Here is a 24,123-nt window from a genome sequence, read left to right on the forward strand (position 1 = left end):
CTTGCTTACTACATACTATTTATAACATATTCTTTAGTAATTATGTATGCAGTAAGCAACACATATCAACATACTAGACTCACCAATACTGAGAATGTGTTGTTCCCGCCATTCCTTCATTTTGGTACAGCACGTCCCCCTCAGCCGATTATCAGCTGTTGTCAAAGACGATTCACTTCCTCAGTATCATGCAGCGAACTGTACTAGATGAAAAGCTGGAATGATTACGACATCCGGGAATTTAAAGCCTATAACTTTTTAGAGGTAATGGACTACGTGGGGAAAAGGGAGGGAGTGGACTACATGGGGAATCAGGGAGGTAGTGGACTACATGGGGAATAGGGGAGGTAATGGACTACGTGGGGAAAAGGGGAGGGAGTGGACTACGTGGGGAAAAGGGGAGGGAGTGGACTACATGGGGAAAAGGGGAGGGAGTGGACTACATGGGGAATAGGGGAGGGAGTGGACTACATGGGGAATAGGGGAGGGAGTGGACTACATGGGGAATAGGGGAGGGAGTGGACTACATGGGGAATAGGGGAGGGAGTGGACTACATGGGGAATAGGGGAGGGAGTGGACTACATGGGGAATAGGGGAAGTAGTCGACTACATGGGGAATCAGGGAGGTGGTGGACTACATGGGGAATAGGGGAGGGAGTGGACTATGTGGGGAATAGGGGAGGTAGTGGACTACATGGGGAGCTAGTGGACTACATGGGGAGCTAGTGGACTACATGGGAAATAGGGGAGGGAGTGGACTACGTGGGAAATAGGGGAGGGAGTGGACTACGTGGGGAATAGGGGAGGTAGTGGACTACATGGGGAGGTAGTGGACTACATGGGAAATAGGGGAGGGAGTGGACTACGTGTGGAATAGGGGAGGTAGTGGACTACATGGGGAGGTAGTGGACTACATGGGGAGGTAGTGGACTACATGGGGAATAGGGGAGGGAGTGGACTACATGGGGAATAGGGGAGGGAGTGGACTACATGGGGAGGTAGTGTACTACATGGGGAATAGGGGAGGGAGTGGACTACGTGGGGAATAGGGGAGGGAGTGGACTACGTGGGGAATAGGGGAGGTAGTGGACTACATGGGGAGCTAGTGGACTACATGGGGAATAGGGGTTGTCATATCAGACACAACCTTTTTGTTTATCCTTCAGCAATGAGGCAGAACATCGTGTTGAAGTGTCAGCTTAGTGTATTTATTTAATGGATTGTGGAGATGATTAAGTAGTGGTCTGTGTGTATAATGGTCTGTGTGTTAACTGCAGGTGTAGACTTCCAGATGCGTGCTGTGACACTGGGCTCCACCACCATCGCTCTTCAGCTCTGGGATACTGCAGGACAGGAGAGGTTAGTGTGTGTGTCAGTCAGTGGAAGGGGAGGACCATCCTCCTCAGTGAATTACAGATTTTTTTTTTTGGTGAAACAAAACGTTATACTTTTTAGATACAACTATAGTAAATATATTCACATCTCCAAATAATTGATTAAAACATACTGGTTTGCAATGAAGGGCTACAGTAGCCTCAACAGCACCATGGTGTAGCCGGAGGACAACTAGCTTCCGTCTTCCTCTGGGTACATTGACTTCAATACAAAACCTAGGAGGCTCAAGGTTCTCACCCCCTTCCATAGACTTACACAGTAATTATGACAACTTCCGGAGGACGTCCTCCAGCCTATCAGAACTCTTGCAGCATGAACTGACATGTTATTCACCCAATCAAAGGATCAGAGAATGATTCTAGTACTGAAAGCATAAGCTACAGCTAGCTAGAACTGCAGTGTATAAAATGTGGTGAGTAGTTGACTCAAAGAGAGAGAAAGACAATAGATGAACAGCTTTGAACAAATTCATTTCTTCAAAAATGAAAGAGGGAGCGAGAGCTAGCTATATTTTGTTGCGTATATCTTTTTCACTTTTACTTACTTAGCTAGCGAATGCAGCAAGCTAGTTTAGCCTACTCAAACACCTGACTCAAACAGAGAGGGATGCTATGTCGAGTCGCAATTCAACGGCTCAGACACGAGACGTATGTGGCAGGGTCTACAGGAAATCATGGACTACAAAAAGAAAAACAGCCACGTCACAGACACCCACGTCACGCTTCCAGACAAACTAAACACCTTCATTCCCTGCTTCGAGGATAATACAGTGAACCGTCGCTGCTAACAAAGACTGTGCCCACCCCTCTCCTTCTCCGTGGCCAACGTGATTATGACATTTAAACGTGTTAACCCTCGCAAAGCTGCTGGCCCGGACGACATCCCTAGCTGCATTCCTCAGAGCATGCGCAGACCAGCTGGCTGGTGTGTTTACGGACATATTCAATCGCTCCATATCCCGGTCTGTTGTCCCCACATGCTTCAAGATGGCTACCATTGTTCCTGTCCCCATGAAGGCAAAGATAACTGAACTAAATGACTATCGCCCCGTAGCACTTACTTCTGTCATCATGAAGGGCTTTGAGAGGCTAGTCAAGGATCACATCACCGCCACCTTACCGGCCAGCCTAGACCCACTTCAGTTTGCATACCGCCCCAACAGGTCCACAGATGACACAATCACAATCACACTGCACATTGCCCTATCTCATCTGGACAAGAGGAATACCTATGTAAGAATGCTGTTCATTGACTACAGCTCATTATTCAACACCATAGTACCCTCCAAGCTCATCATCATGCTGGAGGCCTTGGGTCTCAACCCCTCCCTGTGCAACTGGGACCTGGACTTTCTGACGGGCCACCCCCGGGTAGTGAAGGTAGGAAACAACATCTCCACCCCGCTGATCCTCAACACTGGGGCCCCACAAGGGTGCGTTCTCAGCCCTCTCCTGTACACCCTGTTCACCCATGACTGCGTGGCCATGCACGCCTCCAACTCAATCATCATGTTTGCAGACGACACAACAGTAATGGGCCTGATCACCAGCAACGACGAGACAGCCTACAGGGAGTAGGTGAGGGCACTCGGAGTGTGGTGTCAGGAAAACAACCTCTCACTCAACATCAACAAAACAAAGGAGATGACCGTGGACTTCAGGGAACAGCAGAGGGAGCACCCCCTTATCCACATCGACGGAACTGTAGTGGAGAAGGTGAAAAGTTTTAAGTTCCTCTGCATGCACATCACAGACAAACTGAAATGGTCCACTCACACAGACAGCGTGGTGAAGAAGGCGCAACAGCACCTCTTCAACCTCAGGAGGCTGAAGAAATTTGGCTTGTCACCAAAACCCTGACAAACCTTTACAGATGCACAATCGAGAGCATCCTGTTGGGCTGTATCAAAGCCTGGTACGGCAACTGCTCCGCCCTCAACCGCAAGGCTCTCCCGAGGGTGGTGCGGTCTGCACAACGCATCACCGTGGGCAAACTACCTTCCCTCCTGGACACCTACACCACCCGATGTCACAGGAAAGCCAAAAAGATAATGATAAAGATAATCAAGGACAACAACCACCCGAGCCACTGCCTGTTCACACTGCTACCATCCAGAAGGCGAGGTCAGTACAGGTGCATCAATGCTGGGACTGAGAGACTGAAAAACAGCTTCTATCTCAAGGCCATCAGACTGTTAAACAGCCATCACTAACATTGAGTGGCTGCTGCCAACATTGAGACCCAATCACTGACCACTTTAATAAATGTATCACTAGCCTCTTTAAATAATGCCACTTTAATAATGTTTACATATCTTACATTACTCATATCATATGTGTATATACCATATTTTATACTATCTACTGCACCTTGCCTATGTCGCTCGGCCATCACTCATCCATATACTTATATGTACATATTCTCATTCACTCCTTTACACTTGTGTGTATTAGGTAGCTGTTGGGGAATTGTTAGATTACTTGTTAGATATTTCTGCACAGTCGTAACTAGAAGCACAAGCATTTCGCTACACTCGCATTAACATCTGCATGTGACCAATAAAAATTGATTTGATTTGTTAGCTAGCTGGCTATGACTATCCAACACTGGAACTCTTCCAAGTGAAGGTAAGGTTTTGGTTTTACTAATTTATTGCCACCGGGGCCCGCCAGTGTAACTGCTAAACTGCTTACTGACTGTACTGCATGATTGTAGCGGGTTTACCAATGCGGTAGTTCTATTATCTATGGTGACAATGACGTTACTTTAGCTAATATGGTGACGATGACGTAGGCTGTGTGTTAGCAGTTATGGTATGAAGGTTTGGCTTGGAAAGGGTTTTTACGCCTGCTGATGTGTTTGTGCACTGAAGTCCACAAGCGAGGGGGAAAAGGTGAGAGGAGGAGAGCGAGTAGATGTGAGAAGTAATTGTATAATGATTAAAGGGATCATGCTGTTTGTATGTGGCTGCTATAAAAGTGAACTGTGTTTGCGTGTGATCAGGGGTGTATTCATTCCGCCGATTCTGTTGAAAAACATTTCTCAAATGGAACGAAACGGGGATAAACATACCTGAATATGTCCAATAGAAAGTCTTGTTTGCAACTGTTGGACTAATGATTACACCCTAGATCAGCTAGATGCAGACCAGAGAAGTGAGCAAGGCGGTATTGAATGTGTCACTGTCTGTCACCTTGATTACTAATATGTCTCTCGGCCTGTGCACCTATGTTGTAAACTTTCATTCATAGTCTAAGTTGTAGCAACCTCATGATGAGTACAGGGAAAATTAGAGTATAATGTAGTAGACTAAACCTATCAATGTTACATTGAAATGGGTGAATGGAATATAAATGACAGTCATCCAATATGCTGTAATAGAAATAAGGCCATGCTCATGGAAAATACTAATCCTCCCTCATCTTAAACGGCACCAACCGCCACTGGTCTGTGTGTGTGTGTGTGTGTGTGTGTGTGTGTGTGTGTGTGTGTGTGTGTGTGTGTGTGTGTGTGTGTGTGTGTGTGTGTGTGTGTGTGTGTGTGTTGTGTGTGCGTAGTAATTTTGTCCTGTCTCTTTTCTTCATGTCCAAGGTTCCGCAGCATTACCCAGCAGTACTATCGCAAGGCTGATGGAATCCTCACCATGTATGACATCACTGACTCCGCCTCCTTCTCCGCGGTCAGAGAGTGGATGGACCTTGTGCAGGTGAGTGAATGGACAGGTGGAGGGGCGAATAAATTATTGAAGTATCTTGCATACAACCCCATCATGTGACAGGTTGTTGGGTAATATGAATTTGCATACAACCCCATCATGTGACAGGTTGTTGGGTAATATGAATTTGCATACAACCCCATCATGTGACAGGTTGTTGGGTAATATGAATTTGCATACAACCCCATCATGTGACAGGTTGTTGGGTAATATGAATTTGCATACAACCCCATCATGTGACAGGTTGTTGGGTAATATCTACAAACTGTATGACATGTCCTTTTGGCACTTATGGCATTTATGCAGGTGAATGAATGCTTTACTATAGTGTAAGATATTTAAGTTGTTTTTCAGTTTGATATTTAATGAAGTCAGAGTAGAGTAAGCAATTACATAATATGTCTGATCGTAACCTGTTAATTATATAATATGTATATGATAGTAACCTGTTAATTACATAATATGTCTGATAGTAACCTGTTAATTATATAATATGTCTGATAGTAACCTGTTAATTATATAATATGTCTGATAGTAACCTGTTAATTATATAATATGTCTATGATAGTAACCTGTTAATTATATAATATGTCTGATAGTAACCTGTTAATTATATAATATGTCTGATAGTAACCTGGTAATTATATAATATGTCTGATAGTAACCTGTTAATTACATAATATGTCTATGATAGTAACCTGTTAATTACATAATATGTATATGATAGTAACCTGTTAATTATATAATATGTATATGATAGTAACCTGTTAATTACATAATATGTCTATGATAGTAACCTGTTAATTATATAATATGTCTGATAGTAACCTGTTAATTATATAATATGTCTGATAGTAACCTGTTAATTATATAATATGTCTGATAGTAACCTGTTAATTATATAATATGTCTGATAGTAACCTGTTAATTACATAATATGTCTGATAGTAACCTGTTAATTACATAATATGTCTATGATAGTAACCTGTTAATTATATAATATGTCTGATAGTAACCTGTTAATTACATAATATGTCTGATAGTAACCTGTTAATTACATAATATGTATATGATAGTAACCTGTTAATTATATAATATGTCTGATAGTAACCTGTTAATTACATAATATGTCTATGATAGTAACCTGTTAATTATATAATATGTCTGATAGTAACCTGTTAATTATATAATATGTCTGATAGTAACCTGTTAATTACATAATATGTATATGATAGTAACCTGTTAATTATATAATATGTCTGATAGTAACCTATTAATTATATAATATGTATATGATAGTAACCTGTTAATTATATAATATGTCTGATAGTAACCTGTTAATTATATAATATGTCTGATAGTAACCTGTTAATTATATAATATGTATATGATAGTAACCTGTTAATTACATAATATGTCTATGATAGTAACCTGTTAATTATATAATATGTCTGATAGTAACCTGTTAATTATATAATATGTATATGATAGTAACCTGTTAATTACATAATATGTCTATGATAGTAACCTGTTAATTATATAATATGTCTGATAGTAACCTGTTAATTATATAATATGTCTGATAGTAACCTGTTAATTATATAATATGTATATGATAGTAACCTGTTAATTACATAATATGTCTATGATAGTAACCTGTTAATTATATAATATGTCTGATAGTAACCTGGTAATTATATAATATGTCTGATAGTAACCTGGTAATTATATAATATGTCTATGATAGTAACCTGGTAATTATATAATATGTCTATGATAGTAACCTGTTAATTATATAATATGTCTGATAGTAACCTGTTAATTATATAATATGTCTGATAGTAACCTATTAATTATATAATATGTCTATGATTGTCACGTCCTGGCCAGTATAAAGGTTAATTGTTATTGTAGTTTGGTCAGGACATGGCAGAGGGTATTTGTTTTATGTGGTTCGGGGTGGTGTTTTGGTAGAAGGGCGTTTGATTTATTATTTCCGGGTTTTTGGTTTATGGTCTATGTTTATGTGTTCTATGTGTAGTCTGGTTAATGTATTTCTATGTTAGGTTGATTGGGGTTTGGGACTCTCAATTGGAGGCAGGTGCTTCCTCGTTGCCACTGATTGAGAGTCCTATATATGGGTAATTGTTTGGTGTAGGTTTGGTGGGAGATTGTTTCTTGTTTAGCGTAAGTGAGCCTTTCAAGACTGTTCGTTGATCGTAAGTTTGTTTTGTTTGTTTGTTTGTTGTTCTGGTGTTCACTTGATTATAGTTTAAATAAACGTCAAGATGAGCATACACAGTCCTGCTGCATATTGGTCCTCCTTTACCAGCGACAACCGTGACAGAATCTCCCACCACAAAAGGACCAAGCAGCAGAGGAAGGAGCAGAGGGAATTTGAATTGGACAAACGGGAGAAATGGACATGGGAGCAAGTTATGGCCGGAGAGGGCCCATGGAAGAAATGGAGCAAAGACCGGGAATGCTACCGAGGAACACGACTGCCGATTAAACCCGAGAGGCAGCCCCAATATTTTTTTGGGGGGGGCATATGGGTAGTTTGGCGGGGCAAGTTTGGAGCCCCAGGCCAAATCCCCGGACTGTTTCTCAGAAGCCAGTTAATGGACAGGTCTCGTGCTTCGGGGTAATGAGTATTATGGCGAGGCCAAGTGTTTTTAGGCCAGTACGCGCTATACCAGCGCCCCGCATTTACCAAGGGGTAGTGGGCATTCAGCCAGAAAGGGCGATGCCAGGTTTAAGCTCGAGACCGCCTGTAAGCCTCCAAGGTCCTATATATCCTGTTCCCGCTCCACGCACTAGCCTAGAGGTGCGTGTTCCCAGTCTGGCACGTCCAGTACCAGCACCACGCACCAGGTTTCAAGTGCGTCACCCCAGTCCGACTCGTCCTGTTCCCGCTCCCCGCATTAGCCTGGAAGTGCGTGTTCCCAGACTGGCACGTCGAGTACCAGCACCACGCACCAGGTTTCAACTGCGTTAGCCCAGTCCGACTCGTCCTGTTCCCGCTCCCCGCACTAGCCTGGAGGTGCGTGTTCCCAGTCTGGCACGTGGAGTACCAGCACCACGCATCAGGTTTCAAGTGCATCAGCCCAGTCCGACTCGTCCTGTTCCCGCTCCCCGCACTAGCCTGGAGGTGCGTGTTCCCAGGCTGATAACCCCAGTACCAGCACCACGCACCAGGCATCCAGTGCGTCGGCTCAGTCAGAAGTCACCAGAGCTGCCCGTCAGTCAGGAGTCGCCAGAGCTGCCCGTCAGTCAGGAGTCGCCAGAGCTGCCCGTCAGTCAGGAGTCGCCAGAGCTGCCCGTCAGTCAGGAGTCGCCAGAGCTGCCCGTCAGTCAGGAGTCGCCAGAGCTGCCCGTCAGTCAGGAGTCGCCAGAGCTGCCCGTCAGTCAGGAGTCGCCAGAGCTGCCCGTCAGTCAGGAGTCGCCAGAGCTGCCCGTCAGTCAGGAGTCGCCAGAGCTGCCCGTCAGTCAGGAGTCGCCAGAGCTGCCCGTCAGTCAGGAGTCGCCAGAGCTGCCCGTCAGTCAGGAGTCGCCAGAGCGGCCCGTCAGTCAGGAGTCGCCAGAGCGGCCCGACTGCCCGGAGACGTCAGAGCGGCCCGACTGCCCGGAGACGCCAGAGCGGCCCGACTGCCCGGAGATGCCAGAGCGGCCCGTCGGCCAGGATCAGCCAGAGCGGCCCGTCGGCCAGGATCAGCCAGAGCGGCCCATCTGCCCAGAGTCTGCTGATGACCAAAAATCAAGGGAGTCTAGCAGCAACCCTAAACTGAGTAAGCCTGACATTTCAGAACTTAAAGTAATTAACGGTTTAATTGATGAGTCTGCATACAGGGTGGAGAGGAGGAGGTCTGCCCATGATCCAGAGCAGGGGGAGTCTGCCTACGGTCCGAGGCTGATCGGGTCGGTCGGCACTCTGGAGGACAATAGGCCGGAGCCTGAACCACCATCTGCATAGGTGGGTTGGGGAGGGGCGGTGTAGCACAAGTGCCGTCGATGACGGCAGCCACCCTCCCTTCCCTCCCTTTAGTTTAGGGGGATTTTTGTTGTTGTTGTTGTTTGGGGTTTTTGTTATTCTTGAGGTGCTTCCGGGGTCTGCACCTTTAGGGGGGGGTACTGTCACGTCCTGGCCAGTATAAAGGTTAATTGTTATTGTAGTTTGGTCAGGACGTGGCAGAGGGTATTTGTTTTATGTGGTTCGGGGTGGTGTTTTGGTAGAAGGGCGTTTGATTTATTATTTCCGGGTTTTTGGTTTATGGTTTATGTGTTCTATGTGTAGTCTGGTTAATGTATTTCTATGTTAGGTTGATTGGGGTTTGGGACTCTCAATTGGAGGCAGGTGCTTCCTCGTTGCCTCTGATTGAGAGTCCTATATATGGGTAATTGTTTGGTGTAGGTTTGGTGGGAGATTGTTTCTTGTTTAGCGTAAGTGAGCCTTTCAAGACTGTTCGTTGATCATAAGTTTGTTTTGTTTGTTTGTTTGTTGTTCTGGTGTTCACTTGATTATAGTTTAAATAAACGTCAAGATGAGCATACACAGTCCTGCTGCATATTGGTCCTCCTTTACCAGCGACAACCGTGACAATGATAGTAACCTGTTAATTACATAATATGTCTGATAGTAACCTGTTAATTATATAATATGTATATGATAGTAACCTGTTAATTATATAATATGTCTGATAGTAACCTGTTGATTATATAATATGTCTGATAGTAACCTGTTAATTATATAATATGTCTATGATAGTAACCTGTTAATTATATAATATGTCTGATAGTAACCTGCTCCTCTTCTGTACTAGGAAAGGATGTCTGAGGGGGCGGTCCTGATGTTGCTGGGAAACAAAACGGACTTATCAGAAGCTCAGAAGAGGGAGGTTACCACCAGAGAGGGACAGCGATTGGCTGAGGTAAGATTATATTCTGATGACTGTTGAGTCTTAAGGACTTCTAATGGCTGAGGTTGTTTTTACTACTTGGTACATCTAAACTCAGCAAAAAAAGAAATGTCCTTTTTTCAGGACCCTGTCTTTCAAAGATAATTTGTAAAAATCAAAATAACTTCACAGATCTTCATTGTAAAGGGTTTAAACACTGTTTCCAATTGCTGGTTCAATGAACCATAAACAATTAATGAACATGCACCTGTGGAACGGTTGTTAAGACACTAACAGCTTACAGATGGTAGGCAATTAAGGTCACAGTTATGAAAACTTAGGACACTAAAGAGGCCTTTCTACGGACTCTGAAAAACACCAAAAGAAAGATGCCCAGGGTCCCTGCTAATCTGCCTGAACCTGCCTTAGGCATGCTGCAAGGAGGCATGAGGACTGCAGATGTGGCCAGGACAATAAATTGCAATGTCTGTACTGTGAGACGCCTAAGACAGCACTACAGGGAGACAGGACGGACAGCTGATCGTCCTCGCAGTGGCATACCACGTGTAACAACACCTGCACAGGATCGGTACATCCGAACATCATACCTGCGGGACAGGTACAGGATGGCAACAACAACTGCCCGAGTTACACCAGGAACGCACAAGCCCTCCATCAGTGCTCAGACTGTCCGCAATAGGCTGAGAGAGGCTGGACTGAGGGCTTGTAGGCCTGTTGTAAGGCAGGTCCTCACCAGACGTCAACGCCAACAACGTTGCTTAGGGGCACAAACCCACCGTCACTGGACCAGACAGGACTGGCAAAAAGTGCTCTTCACTGACGAGTCGCGGTTTCGTCTCACCAGGGGTGATGGTCGGATTTGCGTTTATCGTTGAAGGAATGAGCGTTACACCGAGGCCTGTACTCTGGAGCGGGATCGATTTGGAGGTGGAGGGTCCGTCATGGTCTGGGGCGGTGTGTCACAGCATCATCGGACTGAGCTTGTTGTCATTGCTGGCAATCTCAACGCTGTGCGTTACAAAAGGAAGACATCCTGCTCCCTCCTGTGGTACCCTTCCTGCAGGCTCATCCTGACATGACCCTCCACCATGACAATGCCACCAGCCATACTGCTCATTCTGTGCATGATTTCCTGCAAGACAGGAATGTCAATGTTCTGCCATGGCCAGCGAAGAGCCCGGATCTCAATCCCATTGAGCACGTCTGGGACCTGTTGGATCGGAGGGTGAGGGCTAGTGCCATTCCCCCCAGAAATGTCCGGGAACTTGCAGGTGCCTTGGTGGAAGAGTGGGGTAACATCTCACAGCAAGTACTGTCAAATCTGGTGCAGTCCATGAGGAGGAGATGCACTGCAGTACTTAATTAATGCAGCTGGTGGCCACACCAGATACTGACTGTTACTTTTGATTTTGACCCCCCCTTTGTTCAGGGACACATTATTCAATTTCTGTTAGTCACATGTCTGTGGAACTTGTTCAGTTTATGTCTCAGTTGTTGAATCTTGTTATGTTCATATAAATATTTACACATGTTAAGTTTGCTGAAAATAAATGCAGTTGACAGTGACAGGACTTTTCTTTTTTTGCTGAGTTTATATTTAGATTGGTTTACTACTAGTTTACTATGTTTACTACAATGTAACTACTATTGCACATCTATATTCAGTTTAGTTTACTATGTGTGCTACTATAACTACTGTGTACTTCTATATTTAGTTTAGTTTACTGTGTACTACTATAACTACTGTGTACTTCTGTATTTAGTTTAGTTTACTGTGTACTACTATAACTACTGTGTACTCCTATGTACTCTATGTTTAGTTTAGTCTACGGTGTACTTTGTTTAGTGTACGGTGTACTTTATGTTTAGTTTAGTGTACTGTGTACTCTATGTTTAGTTTAGTGTACTGTGTAACTACTATTTACTTCTATGTTTAGTAATGTCAGATAGTTCAGTCTAAACATGTCTGTTGAAATGTCTAACAGTGTGTGTCCTATTGTGTGGTGATGTTGTGTCCTGTTGTGTTTTCTCTACAGCAGGACAATGCAGTGTTCTATGAGTGTAGTGCAAGGAGTGGATACAACATAGAGGAACTGATGACACAGCTGGCGTGGTATGTAGGACATCATTACAGCTGGCGTGGTATGTACTGTAGGACATCATTACAGCTGGCGTGGTATGTAGGACATCATTACAGCTGGAGTGGTATGTAGGACATCATTACAGCTGGAGTGGTATGTACTGTAGGACATCATTACAGCTGGCGTGGTATGTAGGACATCATTACAGCTGGTGTGGTATGTACTGTAGGACATCATTACAGCTGGTGTGGTATGTACTGTAGGACATCATTACAGCTGGCGTGGTATGTAGGATATCATTACAGCTGGAGTGGTATGTACTGTAGGACATCATTACAGCTGGTGTGGTATGTACTGTAGGACATCATTACAGCTGGCGTGGTATGTAGGACATCATTACAGCTGGCGTGGTATGTACTGTAGGACATCATTACAGCTGGAGTGGTATGTACTGTAGGACATCATTACAGCTGGCGTGGTATGTACTGTAGGACATCATTACAGCTGGTGTGGTATGTAGGATATCATTACAGTTGGAGTGGTATGTAGGACATCATTACAGTTGGAGTGGTATGTAGGACATCATTACAGCTGGAGTGGTATGTAGGACTTCATTACAGCTGGCGTGGTATGTAGGACATCATTACAGCTGGCGTGGTATGTAGGACATCATTACAGCTGGAGTGGTATGTACTGTAGGACATCATTACAGCTGGAGTGGTATGTAGGACATCATTACAGCTGGAGTGGTATGTACTGTAGGACATCATTACAGCTGGTGTGGTATGTAGGACATCATTACAGCTGGAGTGGTATGTACTGTAGGACATCATTACAGCTGGCGTGGTATGTAGGACATCATTACAGCTGGAGTGGTATGTAGGACATCATTACAGCTGGAGTGGTATGTAGGACATCATTACAGCTGGAGTGGTATGTACTGTAGGACATCATTACAGCTGGCGTGGTATGTAGGACATCATTACAGCTGGCGTGGTATGTACTGTAGGACATCATTACAGCTGGAATGGTATGTAGGACATCATTACAGCTGGAGTGGTATGTAGGACATCATTACAGCTGGAGTGGTATGTACTGTAGGACATCATTACAGCTGGTGTGGTATGTAGGACATCATTACAGCTGGTGTGGTATGTAGGACTTCATTACAGCTGGCGTGGTATGTAGGACATCATTACAGCTGGCGTGGTATGTAGGATATCATTACAGCTGGAGTGGTATGTAGGACATCATTACAGCTGGCGTGGTATGTAGGACATCATTACAGCTGGAGTGGTATGTAGGACATCATTACAGCTGGAGTGGTATGTACTGTAGGACATCATTACAGCTGGTGTGGTATGTAGGACATCATTACAGCTGGAGTGGTATGTAGGACATCATTACAGCTGGCGTGGTATGTACTGTAGGACATCATTACAGCTGGCGTGGTATGTAGGACATCATTACAGCTGGTGTGGTATGTACTGTAGGACATCATTACAGCTGGCGTGGTATGTACTGTAGGACATCATTACAGCTGGCGTGGTATGTAGGACATCATTACAGCTGGTGTGGTATGTAGGACATCATTACAGTTGGAGTGGTATGTACTGTAGGACATCATTACAGCTGGTGTGGTATGTAGGACATCATTACAGCTCACTGCACCCCCTCATAGACCGACATTATACTAAAGTCACTTTACTTGACACCCAGATTCATAACACCTGTTTTATACTTTCTTGATAAATGGCTTTAAGCTATATCACAGCCATCTTGCCACAATAAATGAATTACACACAACGTTTGGTTTAGGACTCCAGCACTGCAGGCGGCGATAAATCACCAATGTTAGCTTTTTGCTTTTTTTTCAAACACAAAATAATTAGAAAATGCACTGCTTTAAAATGGAGCTAGCCTCAATGGCGCTGCTCATGCTGGCACAGAAGCCATAATGGCGCAGACACAAAGATAAGTCCTCTATCTATCTCTATGGTGGTGACAGCAAAAGTCATCTTGTCCGCTCCGCTGCAAGACAGTGTTTACTCCACAGGTATACATTGACCTTTCTGATTATAGTCTCTCTCAACCCAGTATCACTTTAAAAGCGTCAGTCTGTGATCCTTTTAGCGAAAATATTATCTTTACCGAAACATCTCTATTATATTTTCTTCTCTCCATAGGTTGTTATCGGCCCAGCAGGATCAGCAATGTGAGGAGACTCTCCATCTGTCAGCTGACCACTCCAACAAAGACAACAGGAAGAGCTGCTGCAAGTAGGACAGGAACATAGAGCTAGAAAGAGGGTTTATCTTTGTATCTGTGTCATAATGGCTGTTGTGACATCATGGGCAGTGCCATTGAGGACTTTCTCCATTTTTAAAGTGGTCAATTTTCTTCTTATTTTGTGTTTACAAAAAGCATTAAGCTATACTGAACAAAAATATAAACACAACATGTAAAGTGTTGGTCCCATGTTTCATGAGCTGAAAAAGATCCCAGAAATGTTCCATATGCACAAAAAGCTTATTTCTCTGAAATGTTGTGCCCAAATTTGTTTACATCCCTGTTAGCGAGCATTTCTCCTTTAGCCAAGATAATCCATCCACCTAACAGGTGTGATATAACAAGAAGCTGATTAAAATGCATGATCATTACACAGGTGCACCTTGTGCTGGGGACAATAAAAGGCCTCTCCAAAATGTGCAGTTTTGTCACACAACACAATGCCACAGATGTCTCAAGTTGTGAGGGAGCATGCAATTAGCATGCTGACTGCAGAAATGTCCACCAGAGCTGTTGCCGGAGAATTAAATGTTCATTTATCACCATAAACCGACTCCAATGTCATTTTAGAAAATTTGGCAGTACGTCCATCTGGCCTCACAATCACAAACTACTTGTAACCACGCCAGCCCAGGACCTCCACATCTGTCTTTTTCACGTGTGGGATCGTCTGAGACCAGCCACCCGGACAGCTGATGAACATGAATCAGACGATGATTCAGTAAAATTGTTGAAATTGTTGCATGTTGCGTTTTTATATTTTTGTCCAGTGTAATATTGGTGATTTAGCGCTGCCTGCAGTGCTGAAGTTTTGAACCATTTATTTTATTGGGGGAAAATGCATTCATTTATTGTGGCCAATAGATGGCAGTAATATAACGTAAAGCTATTTAAAAATTATAGGTAACCCACTTTGAAGAAGAAGGCAATGCTCTGATCATTGACTGATCACTCCCAACCCATAGAAATCCCCACCCAAGTGACTACTTTAAAATGGCGAAAGCCCTCAATGACAATGCCCATGCTAAAATGGGTTCTAATCCATCCAGAGTCCTCTATCTACTTCTATGGACAGGAAATGGTAGGGACTCATCCATGGTCCAAAGCTGATCTAGCAACATGTGTATGCGAGAGCGAACAGTGAGATTAGGGTACAATACCATTAACCTAAGCACTTTAAAATACCCTTCTTCACTGTGTATTTTACAGGTGTATGTGGGCCTATAAAACACTGTTAGACATATACAGTAAATACATCAACAGTTCTGATGAAGTTTACTGTAAATATATTATATAGACTGCTACAACATTGTCTATGTAAATATGTTTACTGTAAATATATTATATATTCTACAATGTTGTCTATGTAAATATGTTTACTGTAAATGTATTCTATAGACTGCTACAACTGTCTATGTAAATATGTTTACTGTAAATATATTATATATTCTACAATGTTGTCTATGTAAATATGTTTACTGTAATGTATTCTATACACTGCTACAACATTGTCTATGTAAATATTGTTGTTGTGTGATACTAATAAAGACAGTTATTGGTAAGTGACTGTACGTCCTCTGTACTTCTGCATCAAATCTCTTCCCTTCAGCCTCTGTGTACTTTATTATTTTAGTGCTTGGCAACTATTGACCAAAAAGTCAAGTACACTAGCCTGCTAGTAACAGCCTGCTGGTGGTAACAGCCTGCTAGTAACAGCCTGGTGGTGGTAACAGCCTGCTAGTAACAGCCTGGTGGTGGTAACAGCCTGCTAGTAACAGCCTGGTGGTGGTAACAGCCTGCTAGTAACAGCCTGGTGGTGGTAACAGCCTGCTGGTGGTGGTAACAGCCTGGTGGTGGTGGTAACAGCCTGGTGGTGGTGGTAACAGCCTGGTGGTGGTGGTAACAGCCTGGTGCTGGTGGTAACAGCCTGGTGCTGGTGGTAACAGCCTGGTGCTGGTGGTAACAGCCTGGTGGTGGTGGTAACAGCCTGGTGGTGGTGGTAACAGCCTGGTGGTGGTGGTAACAGCCTGGTGCTGGTGGTAACAGCCTGGTGCTGGTGGTAACAGCCTGGTGGTGGTGGTAACAGCCTGGTGGTGGTGGTAACAGCCTGGTGGTGGTGGTAACAGCCTGGTGGTGGTGGTAACAGCCTGGTGGTGGTGGTAACAGTCTGGTGGTGGTGGTAACAGCCTGCTGGTGGTGGTAATAGCCTGCTGGTGGTGGTAATAGCCTGCTGGTGGTGGTAACAGCCTGGTGGTGGTGGTAACAGCCTGGTGCTGGTGGTAACAGCCTGGTGGTGGTGGTAACAGCCTGGTGGTGGTGGTGGTAACAGCCTGGTGGTGGTGGTAACAGCCTGCTCTTTTCTTAGCCTGTGATCTGTCTGTTCCTCCTCACCTCTCTGCCGTTGGCTTGTCTTACCTCTCAGCTGTCTGCTTGTCTTCCCTCTAAGCTGTCTGCTTGTCTTACCTCTCAGCTGTCTGCTTGTCTTACCTCTAAGGTGTCTGCTTGTCTTACCTCTCGGCTGTCTGCTTGTCTTCCCTCTCGGCTGTCTGCTTGTCTTCCCTCTCAGCTGTCTGCTTGTCTTACCTCTCAGCTGTCTGCTTGTCTTACCTCTCGGCTGTCTGCTTGTCTTACCTCTCAGCTGTCTGCTTGTCTTACCTCTCAGCTGTCTGCTTGTCTTACCTCTCAGCTGTCTGCTTGTCTTACCTCTCGGCTGTCTGCTTGTCTTACCTCTCAGCTGTCTGCTTGTCTTACCTCTAGGCTGTCTGCTTGTCTTACCTCTCGGCTGTCTGCTTGTCTTCCCTCTCAGCTGTCTGCTTGTCTTACCTCTCGGCTGTCTGCTTGTCTTACCTCTCGGCTGTCTGCTTGTCTTACCTCTCAGCCGTTGGCTTGTCTTACCTCTCAGCTAAAAGGGGCACGGCAGAGCAGGAGCTTATATCAGAGTGTCCGCTGAGAGCTCAGCCAGTTGCTCATAACCTTCACAGGGATCAAACAGACAGACAGACAGACAGACAGACAGACAGACAGACAGACAGACAGACAGACAGACAGACAGACAGACAGACAGACAGACAGACAGACAGACAGACAGACAGACAGACAGACAGACAGACAGACAGACAGACAGACAGACAGACAGACAGACAGTACCACAGCCGTGACAGTGGAGTAGAGAGCGGAACATTTCACAGTCTCTGGTACGACTGTTCACCTCCAGAGGGGTGAGGAGGATTTGCAGTTTGAGTTCAGGTAAGAGTCTTCACTTTTACTTCCCAACCACCTTTATTCACCCAAGGACATGGACATAGTCAGAATGTGACGTGATATGTTGCTGCTAGAGATGGACAACATTTAGAGACAGACAGGAATTTACACAGAGTTTACATAAATTATATACAAAATAGATCAAATGAACATAGAGTTGTAGGAGAATGAACATAGAACTGTAGGAGAATGAACAGCGGACATAGAAATATACAGAGGATATACACATTTACAGTATCAACATACATATCTATATAAATATCAATATGCTGAGAGATTAACAGAGTTCAGATACAGTATAGTACAGTTATTATGGGTACAGTTCAGATACAGTATAGTACAGTTATTATGGGTACAGTTAAAATACAGTATAGTACAGTTATTATGGGTACAGTTCAGATACAGTATAGTACAGTTACTATGGGTACAGTTAAAATACAGTATAGTACAGTTATTATGGGTACAGTTCAGATACAGTATAGTACAGTTATTATGGGTACAGTTCAGATACAGTATAGTACAGTTATTATGGGTACAGTTCAGATACAGTATAGTACAGTTATTATAAAGTTCAGAGATCAAATAGTGTGCCTGCTTCTATTCATAGGGAGATGACAAAGAGGCACGGGACATTTTCCCATGACACGAGGGTGGTTTACAGTTACATGATATGACTTAGTGAAGTGTGAAGGGATATTGTTTAGACTGATGTTTACACTTTAAGTTAAAAGTTAAACTACGAACCCCGTTGAGAAGATTATAGGTCGGTACATGTTGGATTTGTTTTTGTGTCTCTGATATTATGACTACACTATTTTGATCATTTGAACAGGCATAAACACATTGACTGACAACTTGTTGATGCTGCGTGATGTCTCAATGCCCCGTTATTGCTAAATCTAAGCTGGCACAACCTATATGACTTAGTGAACCATTGCCGAAGAAAGAGCCTCAAGAGCCGTAATAACAAATTAGCGTACAAAACCTCACACTAGTCATAGACAGATCAATCAGCTGTATTTTCTTGTGTGCAGTTTGTACGCTTGTTTTTTGGATACTAGTTGTTACTGACATTTCTCTAAAACAGGCTGTAGGCTACATGTGCTCCACCAAGTCAGAACAGTAAGTTATGAGGGAGAAAGGGACCAAATTATTAGGGTGCGGCACATGGGCTACTAACATCTTACTACACAACATACACTTAGTATTACTTTATTAGCTACAGTATACATATCTCCCTGGCATATTACATAATTTATGCAGCGGCATTCAATACATTTTTGCACTCACCTTCTTGTGCTGTGCTTACTAGAACAGGAAGGTGGCGTGGCGGTCCTTCCTGTGGGCAAATTTTGTCAACAAACTTTGTCATCAAAGTCTGCCATTCTCTGGATTAATGAGTAATGTTTATGACCAATGGCCGATGAGCACCAATACGTTTATCTATAATATCTCTTTATATGACAAGGATTGAAAAGGATTTTCCAGTAGATTGACGACATGATTCATGATGATGACTGCTTGTCTAGCTTACTAGCTAAGATTTTGAAAGTATGATGTTGACATGATCAGCCCAATCAAAGCTACGGTAGATAAAACATGATGTGATGTCATTTTATCTGTGGCCAAAGACCTTGAGCCTTCTTGGATGGGCACTTCTAATGTAAATCACGGGCAGCACCCAAGGGGCATGAACTGCCATGCTCTCCTTATAGAATTTGCGGTGACGTAGTGTCCCCCATGAGTGACAGAAGACTGAGCCAATCACAGCGTAACTAGAGAACATGACCAACCCTGCGATCTGTATTTTCCGCTGGCTGCCCCACCACCACCACCACAGAAAGCACTGAGCTAGACTGAAACACCTGCATTTTGGAGCTGCCTTACTCAAGAAAACATAACAGATACCATGTATAGAGGCTTTATTAACTAAATTATACATTTTTTTTACATTGTTTGCAAACTGATATGTGACACGTATTTATGGCAAAATAACATACAAAAAAGCATGTTCTTTTTTTTTTTTTTGCTGAACAGGTCAGACTCAAAACCCCCACCTGCCCTGAACGATGGGTCGCCACTGTTGATCATAGTCTGTAAATCTGTTCTGTGGCTGTAGTCTCTGTAATCCCACACCTAGGACAATATTTTTGGTTTTATGTGGGAGGCAACCTGTCTTCCAAGGGAGACTAGCTGCAGAAGTGAACAAAACAATATAAACTCAACATGTAAAGTGTTGGTCCCATGTTTCATGAGCTGAAATAAAAAGATCCCAGAAATGTTCCATATGCACAAAACCCTTATATCTCTCAAATTTTGTGCACAAATTTGTTTACATCCCTGTTGGTGAGCACTTCTCTTTTGCAAAGATAATCCATCCACCTGACGGGTGTGGCATATCAAGAAGCTGATAAAACAGCGTGATCATCATTACATAGGTGCACCTTGTGCTGGGGGGCAATAAAAGTGTGGATTTTTGTCACACAACACAATGCCAAAGATGTCTACAGATTTGAGGGAGCATGCAGTTGGCATGCTGACTGCAGAAATGTCCACCAGAGCTGTTGCTGAGAATTGAATGTTCATTTATCTACCATGAGCCGCCTCCAACATTGTTTTAGAGAATTTCGCGGTACATCCAATTGGCGTCACAACCGCAGACCATGTGTATGGCGTCGAGTGGGCGATGTCAACGTGGGAACAGAGTGCCCCATGGTGGCAGTGGGGTTATGGTATGGGCAGGCATAAGCTACAGACAACGAACACAATTGCATTTTATTGATGGCAATTCAATGCATAGAGATACCGTGATGAGATCCTGAGGCCCATTGTCGTGCCATTCATCCGCCGCCATCACCTCATGTTTCAGCATGATAATGCACGGCCCCATGTCACAAGGATCTGTACACAATTCCTGAAAGCTGAAAATGTTCCAGTTCTTCCATGGCCTGCATACTCACCAGACATGATACCCATTGAGCATGTTTGGGATGCTCTGGATTGACGTGTACGACAGCGTGTTCCAGTTCCCACCAATATCCAGAAATTTCACACAGCCATTGAAGAGGAGTCGGACAACGTTCCGCAGGCCACAATCAACAGCCTGTGAAGGAGATGTGTCACGTTGCATGAGGCAAATGGTGGTCACACCAGATACTGACTGGTTTTCTGATCCACACCCCTACCTTTTTTCTTTAAGGTATCTTTGACCAACAGATGCATATCTGTATTCCCAGTCATCTAAAATCCATAGATTATTTATTTATTTCAATTGACTATTTATTTCAATTGACTGATTTCATTATATGAACTGTAAACTCAGGAATAATCTTTGAAATTGTTGCATGTTGCGTTTAATATTTTTGTAAATTCGGTTTACTAAAAAGACCAAACTTAACAAAAATAGATATTAAATAGACCAATCTTAAAAATAACACGTGTATGTTCTCTTGTTTTCAGGATGGAGACATATGATGAGAAAACAAACACATGTGGGATGATTTGTCTGAAATATCTACTATTGACCTTTAACCTTCTCTTCTGGGTGAGTCTGTCTGTCTGTCTACTATTGACCTTTAATCTTCTCTTCTGGGTGAGTCTGTCTGCCTGTCTACTATTGACCTTTAACCTTCTCTTCTGGGTGAGTCTGCCTGTCTGTCTACTATTGACCTTTAACCTTCTCTTCTGGGTGAGTCTGCCTGTCTGTCTACTATTGACCTTTAACCTTCTCTTCTGGGTGAGTCTGCCTGCCTGTCTACTATTGACCTTTAACCTCCTCTTCTGGGTGAGTCTGTCTGTCTGTCTGTCTACTATTGACCTTTAACCTCCTCTTCTGGGTGAGTCTGTCTGTCTGCCTGTCTACATGACAGAACAACACCTTTTTTGGGGGCAGAAATATTGCTTAACTTGTTCTATATGTTATAACAAAGCAGTAGATTCTATAGGTAGGCTTAACCCTTTGCATGTCTGTACACTAAATGAACCTGAAACAAGATCAACCGTTAAGTCCTCTCTAACCCGTCAGCGACTGATAGGCTTCTACTGCAGGCCTGTATTTGATTGGTGCTAGGAATCTACTAGTTATCTGCTATTGAAAATTGTCTGTGTTCTGAATTGAAATAATTGAATTTAATGGAATTATTTTGAAAGGGAATTGAATTGAGTGGTTTTGAATTCCCCTGGGTGTGTGTGTGTGTGTGTGTGTGTGTGTGTGTGTGTGTGTGTGTGTGTGTGTGTCCTCTTTCAGCTGGCAGGTGGTATGGTGATGGCGGTGGGGGTGTGGACCCTCGTAGAGAAGAGTGACTACATCAGCCTCCTCAACTCCACCTACTACTCTGCCTCTGCCTACATCCTCATAGCTGCCGGGGCTATCGTTGTCTTCACTGGGATCGTAGGCTGCTGTGCCACCCTCAAGGAGATGAGGAGTCTGCTAATAGTGGTGATCCTCCGATCAATCGATCAATCAATCAACCAATCAATCAATCAATCAATCAATCAATCACTCAATCCATTTACAAAGCCCTATATCAAATCAGCAGTCGTGACACAGTGCCTCGAAACTACAGACACTCTAACTAACACACGATATCAATCAAACGTAATGGTACACATCCACACTGATACTTTTACTGCCTTTATAAACAGTACATATACCGGACATAACATTCACACAGCTTCTTCTACACCCTCGGAAACACCTGAGGTATTATTTTCAGATCAGAATGATTTAATATATTCTAATCCGTTCGCATATTAACTCCTGTCAATTAATAAACACAAAAAAAATGCATTTTTCAGAGGCAGAAGAAAAGGGCAATAGACATTCACGATGATACGGATTACACTGTATATACTCTACCGTTCAAAAGTTTGGGGATTAGCTAACACAACTTGCCATTGGAACACAGGAGTGATGGTTGCTGATAATGGGCCTCTGCGACCCCTATGTAGATATTCCATAAAAAAATCTGCTGTTTCCAGCTACAATAGTCATTAACAACATTAACAATGTCTACGCTGTATTTCTGATCAATTTGATGTTATTTTAATGGACAAAATGTTTTGCTTTTCTTTCAAAACAAGGACATTTCTATGTGACCCCAAACTTTTGAATGGTAGTGTATGCACACATAAAACCTAGCCTAGTTTTTGCTTATAGCTTACACACATTTTACAAGTTCAGCCTAGCTAGGTGGCATTTGTTAATCTGTGTTGGTCTGAAGGCCTTTACATGTTATCTGTCCTATCCAACAGTGTGCATATAAACCATAAAGTCAGATAGACAACTTATCTTTATATCTGTGCCATTATGGTGTCTGTGACAACATGGGCATTTTAAAGTATTCAATTTTCTTCTTTGTTTGTGTTTTAAAAAAGCGCTAAGCTAATATTTCTTGATTTACCGCCACATGCCGTGCTGAAGCCCTGAACCAAATATTTGTGTAATTCATGTATTGTGGCCACTAGATGTCAGTGATATAGCTTAAAGCCATTTACTAACCATAGGCAACCCAATTTAAAGAAGACAATGCTCTGATAATTGGCTGATTTCTCCTAAAACATAGTAATCCCCACCCAGTTGACTACTTTAGTGGTGGTGGAAGCCCTCAATGGCAATGTCCGTGCTAAAACGGTTTATATGCATCAAGACTCCTCTATCTAGCTCTATGATATAAACAGAGCCAGACGAAAATACACTGTCTGAAATGCACGTGTCATAAATATCAAGCAGAATAATGCCGTGTGTATCTTTAAGAGTTTAGATATGGAGCATGAGTCACGAGAGAGGAATGAGGGGCATCACCGGTATGGTGGTTGAAGAGACAGGGAGAGTGAGGAGAAGTGAGGGTAGGGGGAGAGGAGGGGCTATAGAGGAGAGAGGGCTTTGCTTTGATTTGCAATGTAAACATATGTTTCCCATGTCAATAAAGCCCCTTAAATTGAATTGAAATTGAGAGGGGAGAGGAGGGGGTAAAAGGGAGAGAGAGAGAGGGAGAAAGATAGAAAGAGAGACAGCAACACAATTAGACCCAACCAAATCATGAGAAAACAAAAAGATAATTACTTGACACGTTGGAAAGAATTAACAACAATAACAGAGTATAAAATACCTGACCACTGTGACTGACCCAAACTTAAGGAAAGCTTTGACTATGTACAGACTCAGTGAGCATAGCGTTGCTATTGAGAGGCCGCCGTAGGCAGACATGGTTCTCAAGAGAAGACAGGCTATGTGCACACTGCCCACAAAATGAGGTGGAAACTGAGCTGCACTTCCTAACCTCCTGCCCAATGTATGACCATATTAGAAACACATATTTCCCTCAGATTACACAGACCCACGAAGAATTCAAAAAACAAACCCAATTTTGATAAACTCCCATATCTATTGGGTGAAATACCACAGTGTGCCATCACAGCAAGATTTGTGACCTGTTGCCACAAGAAAAGGGCAACCAGTGAAGA

The 24,123-nt window shown here is 43.4% G+C and overlaps 2 protein-coding genes across 6 annotated transcripts in view; both read left to right on the forward strand.

Moving 5' to 3' along the window:
• cracr2b (calcium release activated channel regulator 2B) overlaps positions 1-15,959 on the forward strand; it is a 37,196-nt gene extending 21,237 nt beyond the window's left edge. For all 4 annotated transcript variants that reach the window (XM_014170407.2, XM_045706013.1, XM_045706012.1 and 1 more), the window contains 5 exons: positions 1,279-1,360; positions 4,988-5,102; positions 9,932-10,039; positions 12,064-12,140; positions 14,295-15,959. In XM_014170407.2, the coding sequence (XP_014025882.2) occupies positions 1,279-1,360; positions 4,988-5,102; positions 9,932-10,039; positions 12,064-12,140; positions 14,295-14,391 (479 nt within the window). In that variant the 3' untranslated portion in view covers positions 14,392-15,959. The remainder of the gene's footprint in view (positions 1-1,278; positions 1,361-4,987; positions 5,103-9,931; positions 10,040-12,063; positions 12,141-14,294) is intronic.
• Positions 15,960-17,327: 1,368 nt separating this feature from the next.
• Positions 17,328-24,123, forward strand: part of LOC106591712 (CD151 antigen) — a 32,328-nt gene continuing 25,532 nt past the window's right edge. Inside the window, exons 1-3 of one of the 2 annotated variants that reach the window (XM_045706352.1) lie at positions 17,328-17,643; positions 21,118-21,202; positions 21,905-22,096. In XM_045706352.1, coding sequence (XP_045562308.1) covers positions 21,119-21,202; positions 21,905-22,096 — 276 coding nt within the window. In that variant the 5' untranslated portion in view covers positions 17,328-17,643; position 21,118. The remainder of the gene's footprint in view (positions 17,644-21,117; positions 21,203-21,904; positions 22,097-24,123) is intronic. The other variant, XM_045706351.1, reaches the window with a different exon arrangement.

This window comes from Salmo salar, chromosome ssa23 (assembly GCF_905237065.1).
Source record: "Salmo salar chromosome ssa23, Ssal_v3.1, whole genome shotgun sequence".
Classification (NCBI taxonomy): domain Eukaryota; kingdom Metazoa; phylum Chordata; class Actinopteri; order Salmoniformes; family Salmonidae; genus Salmo; species Salmo salar.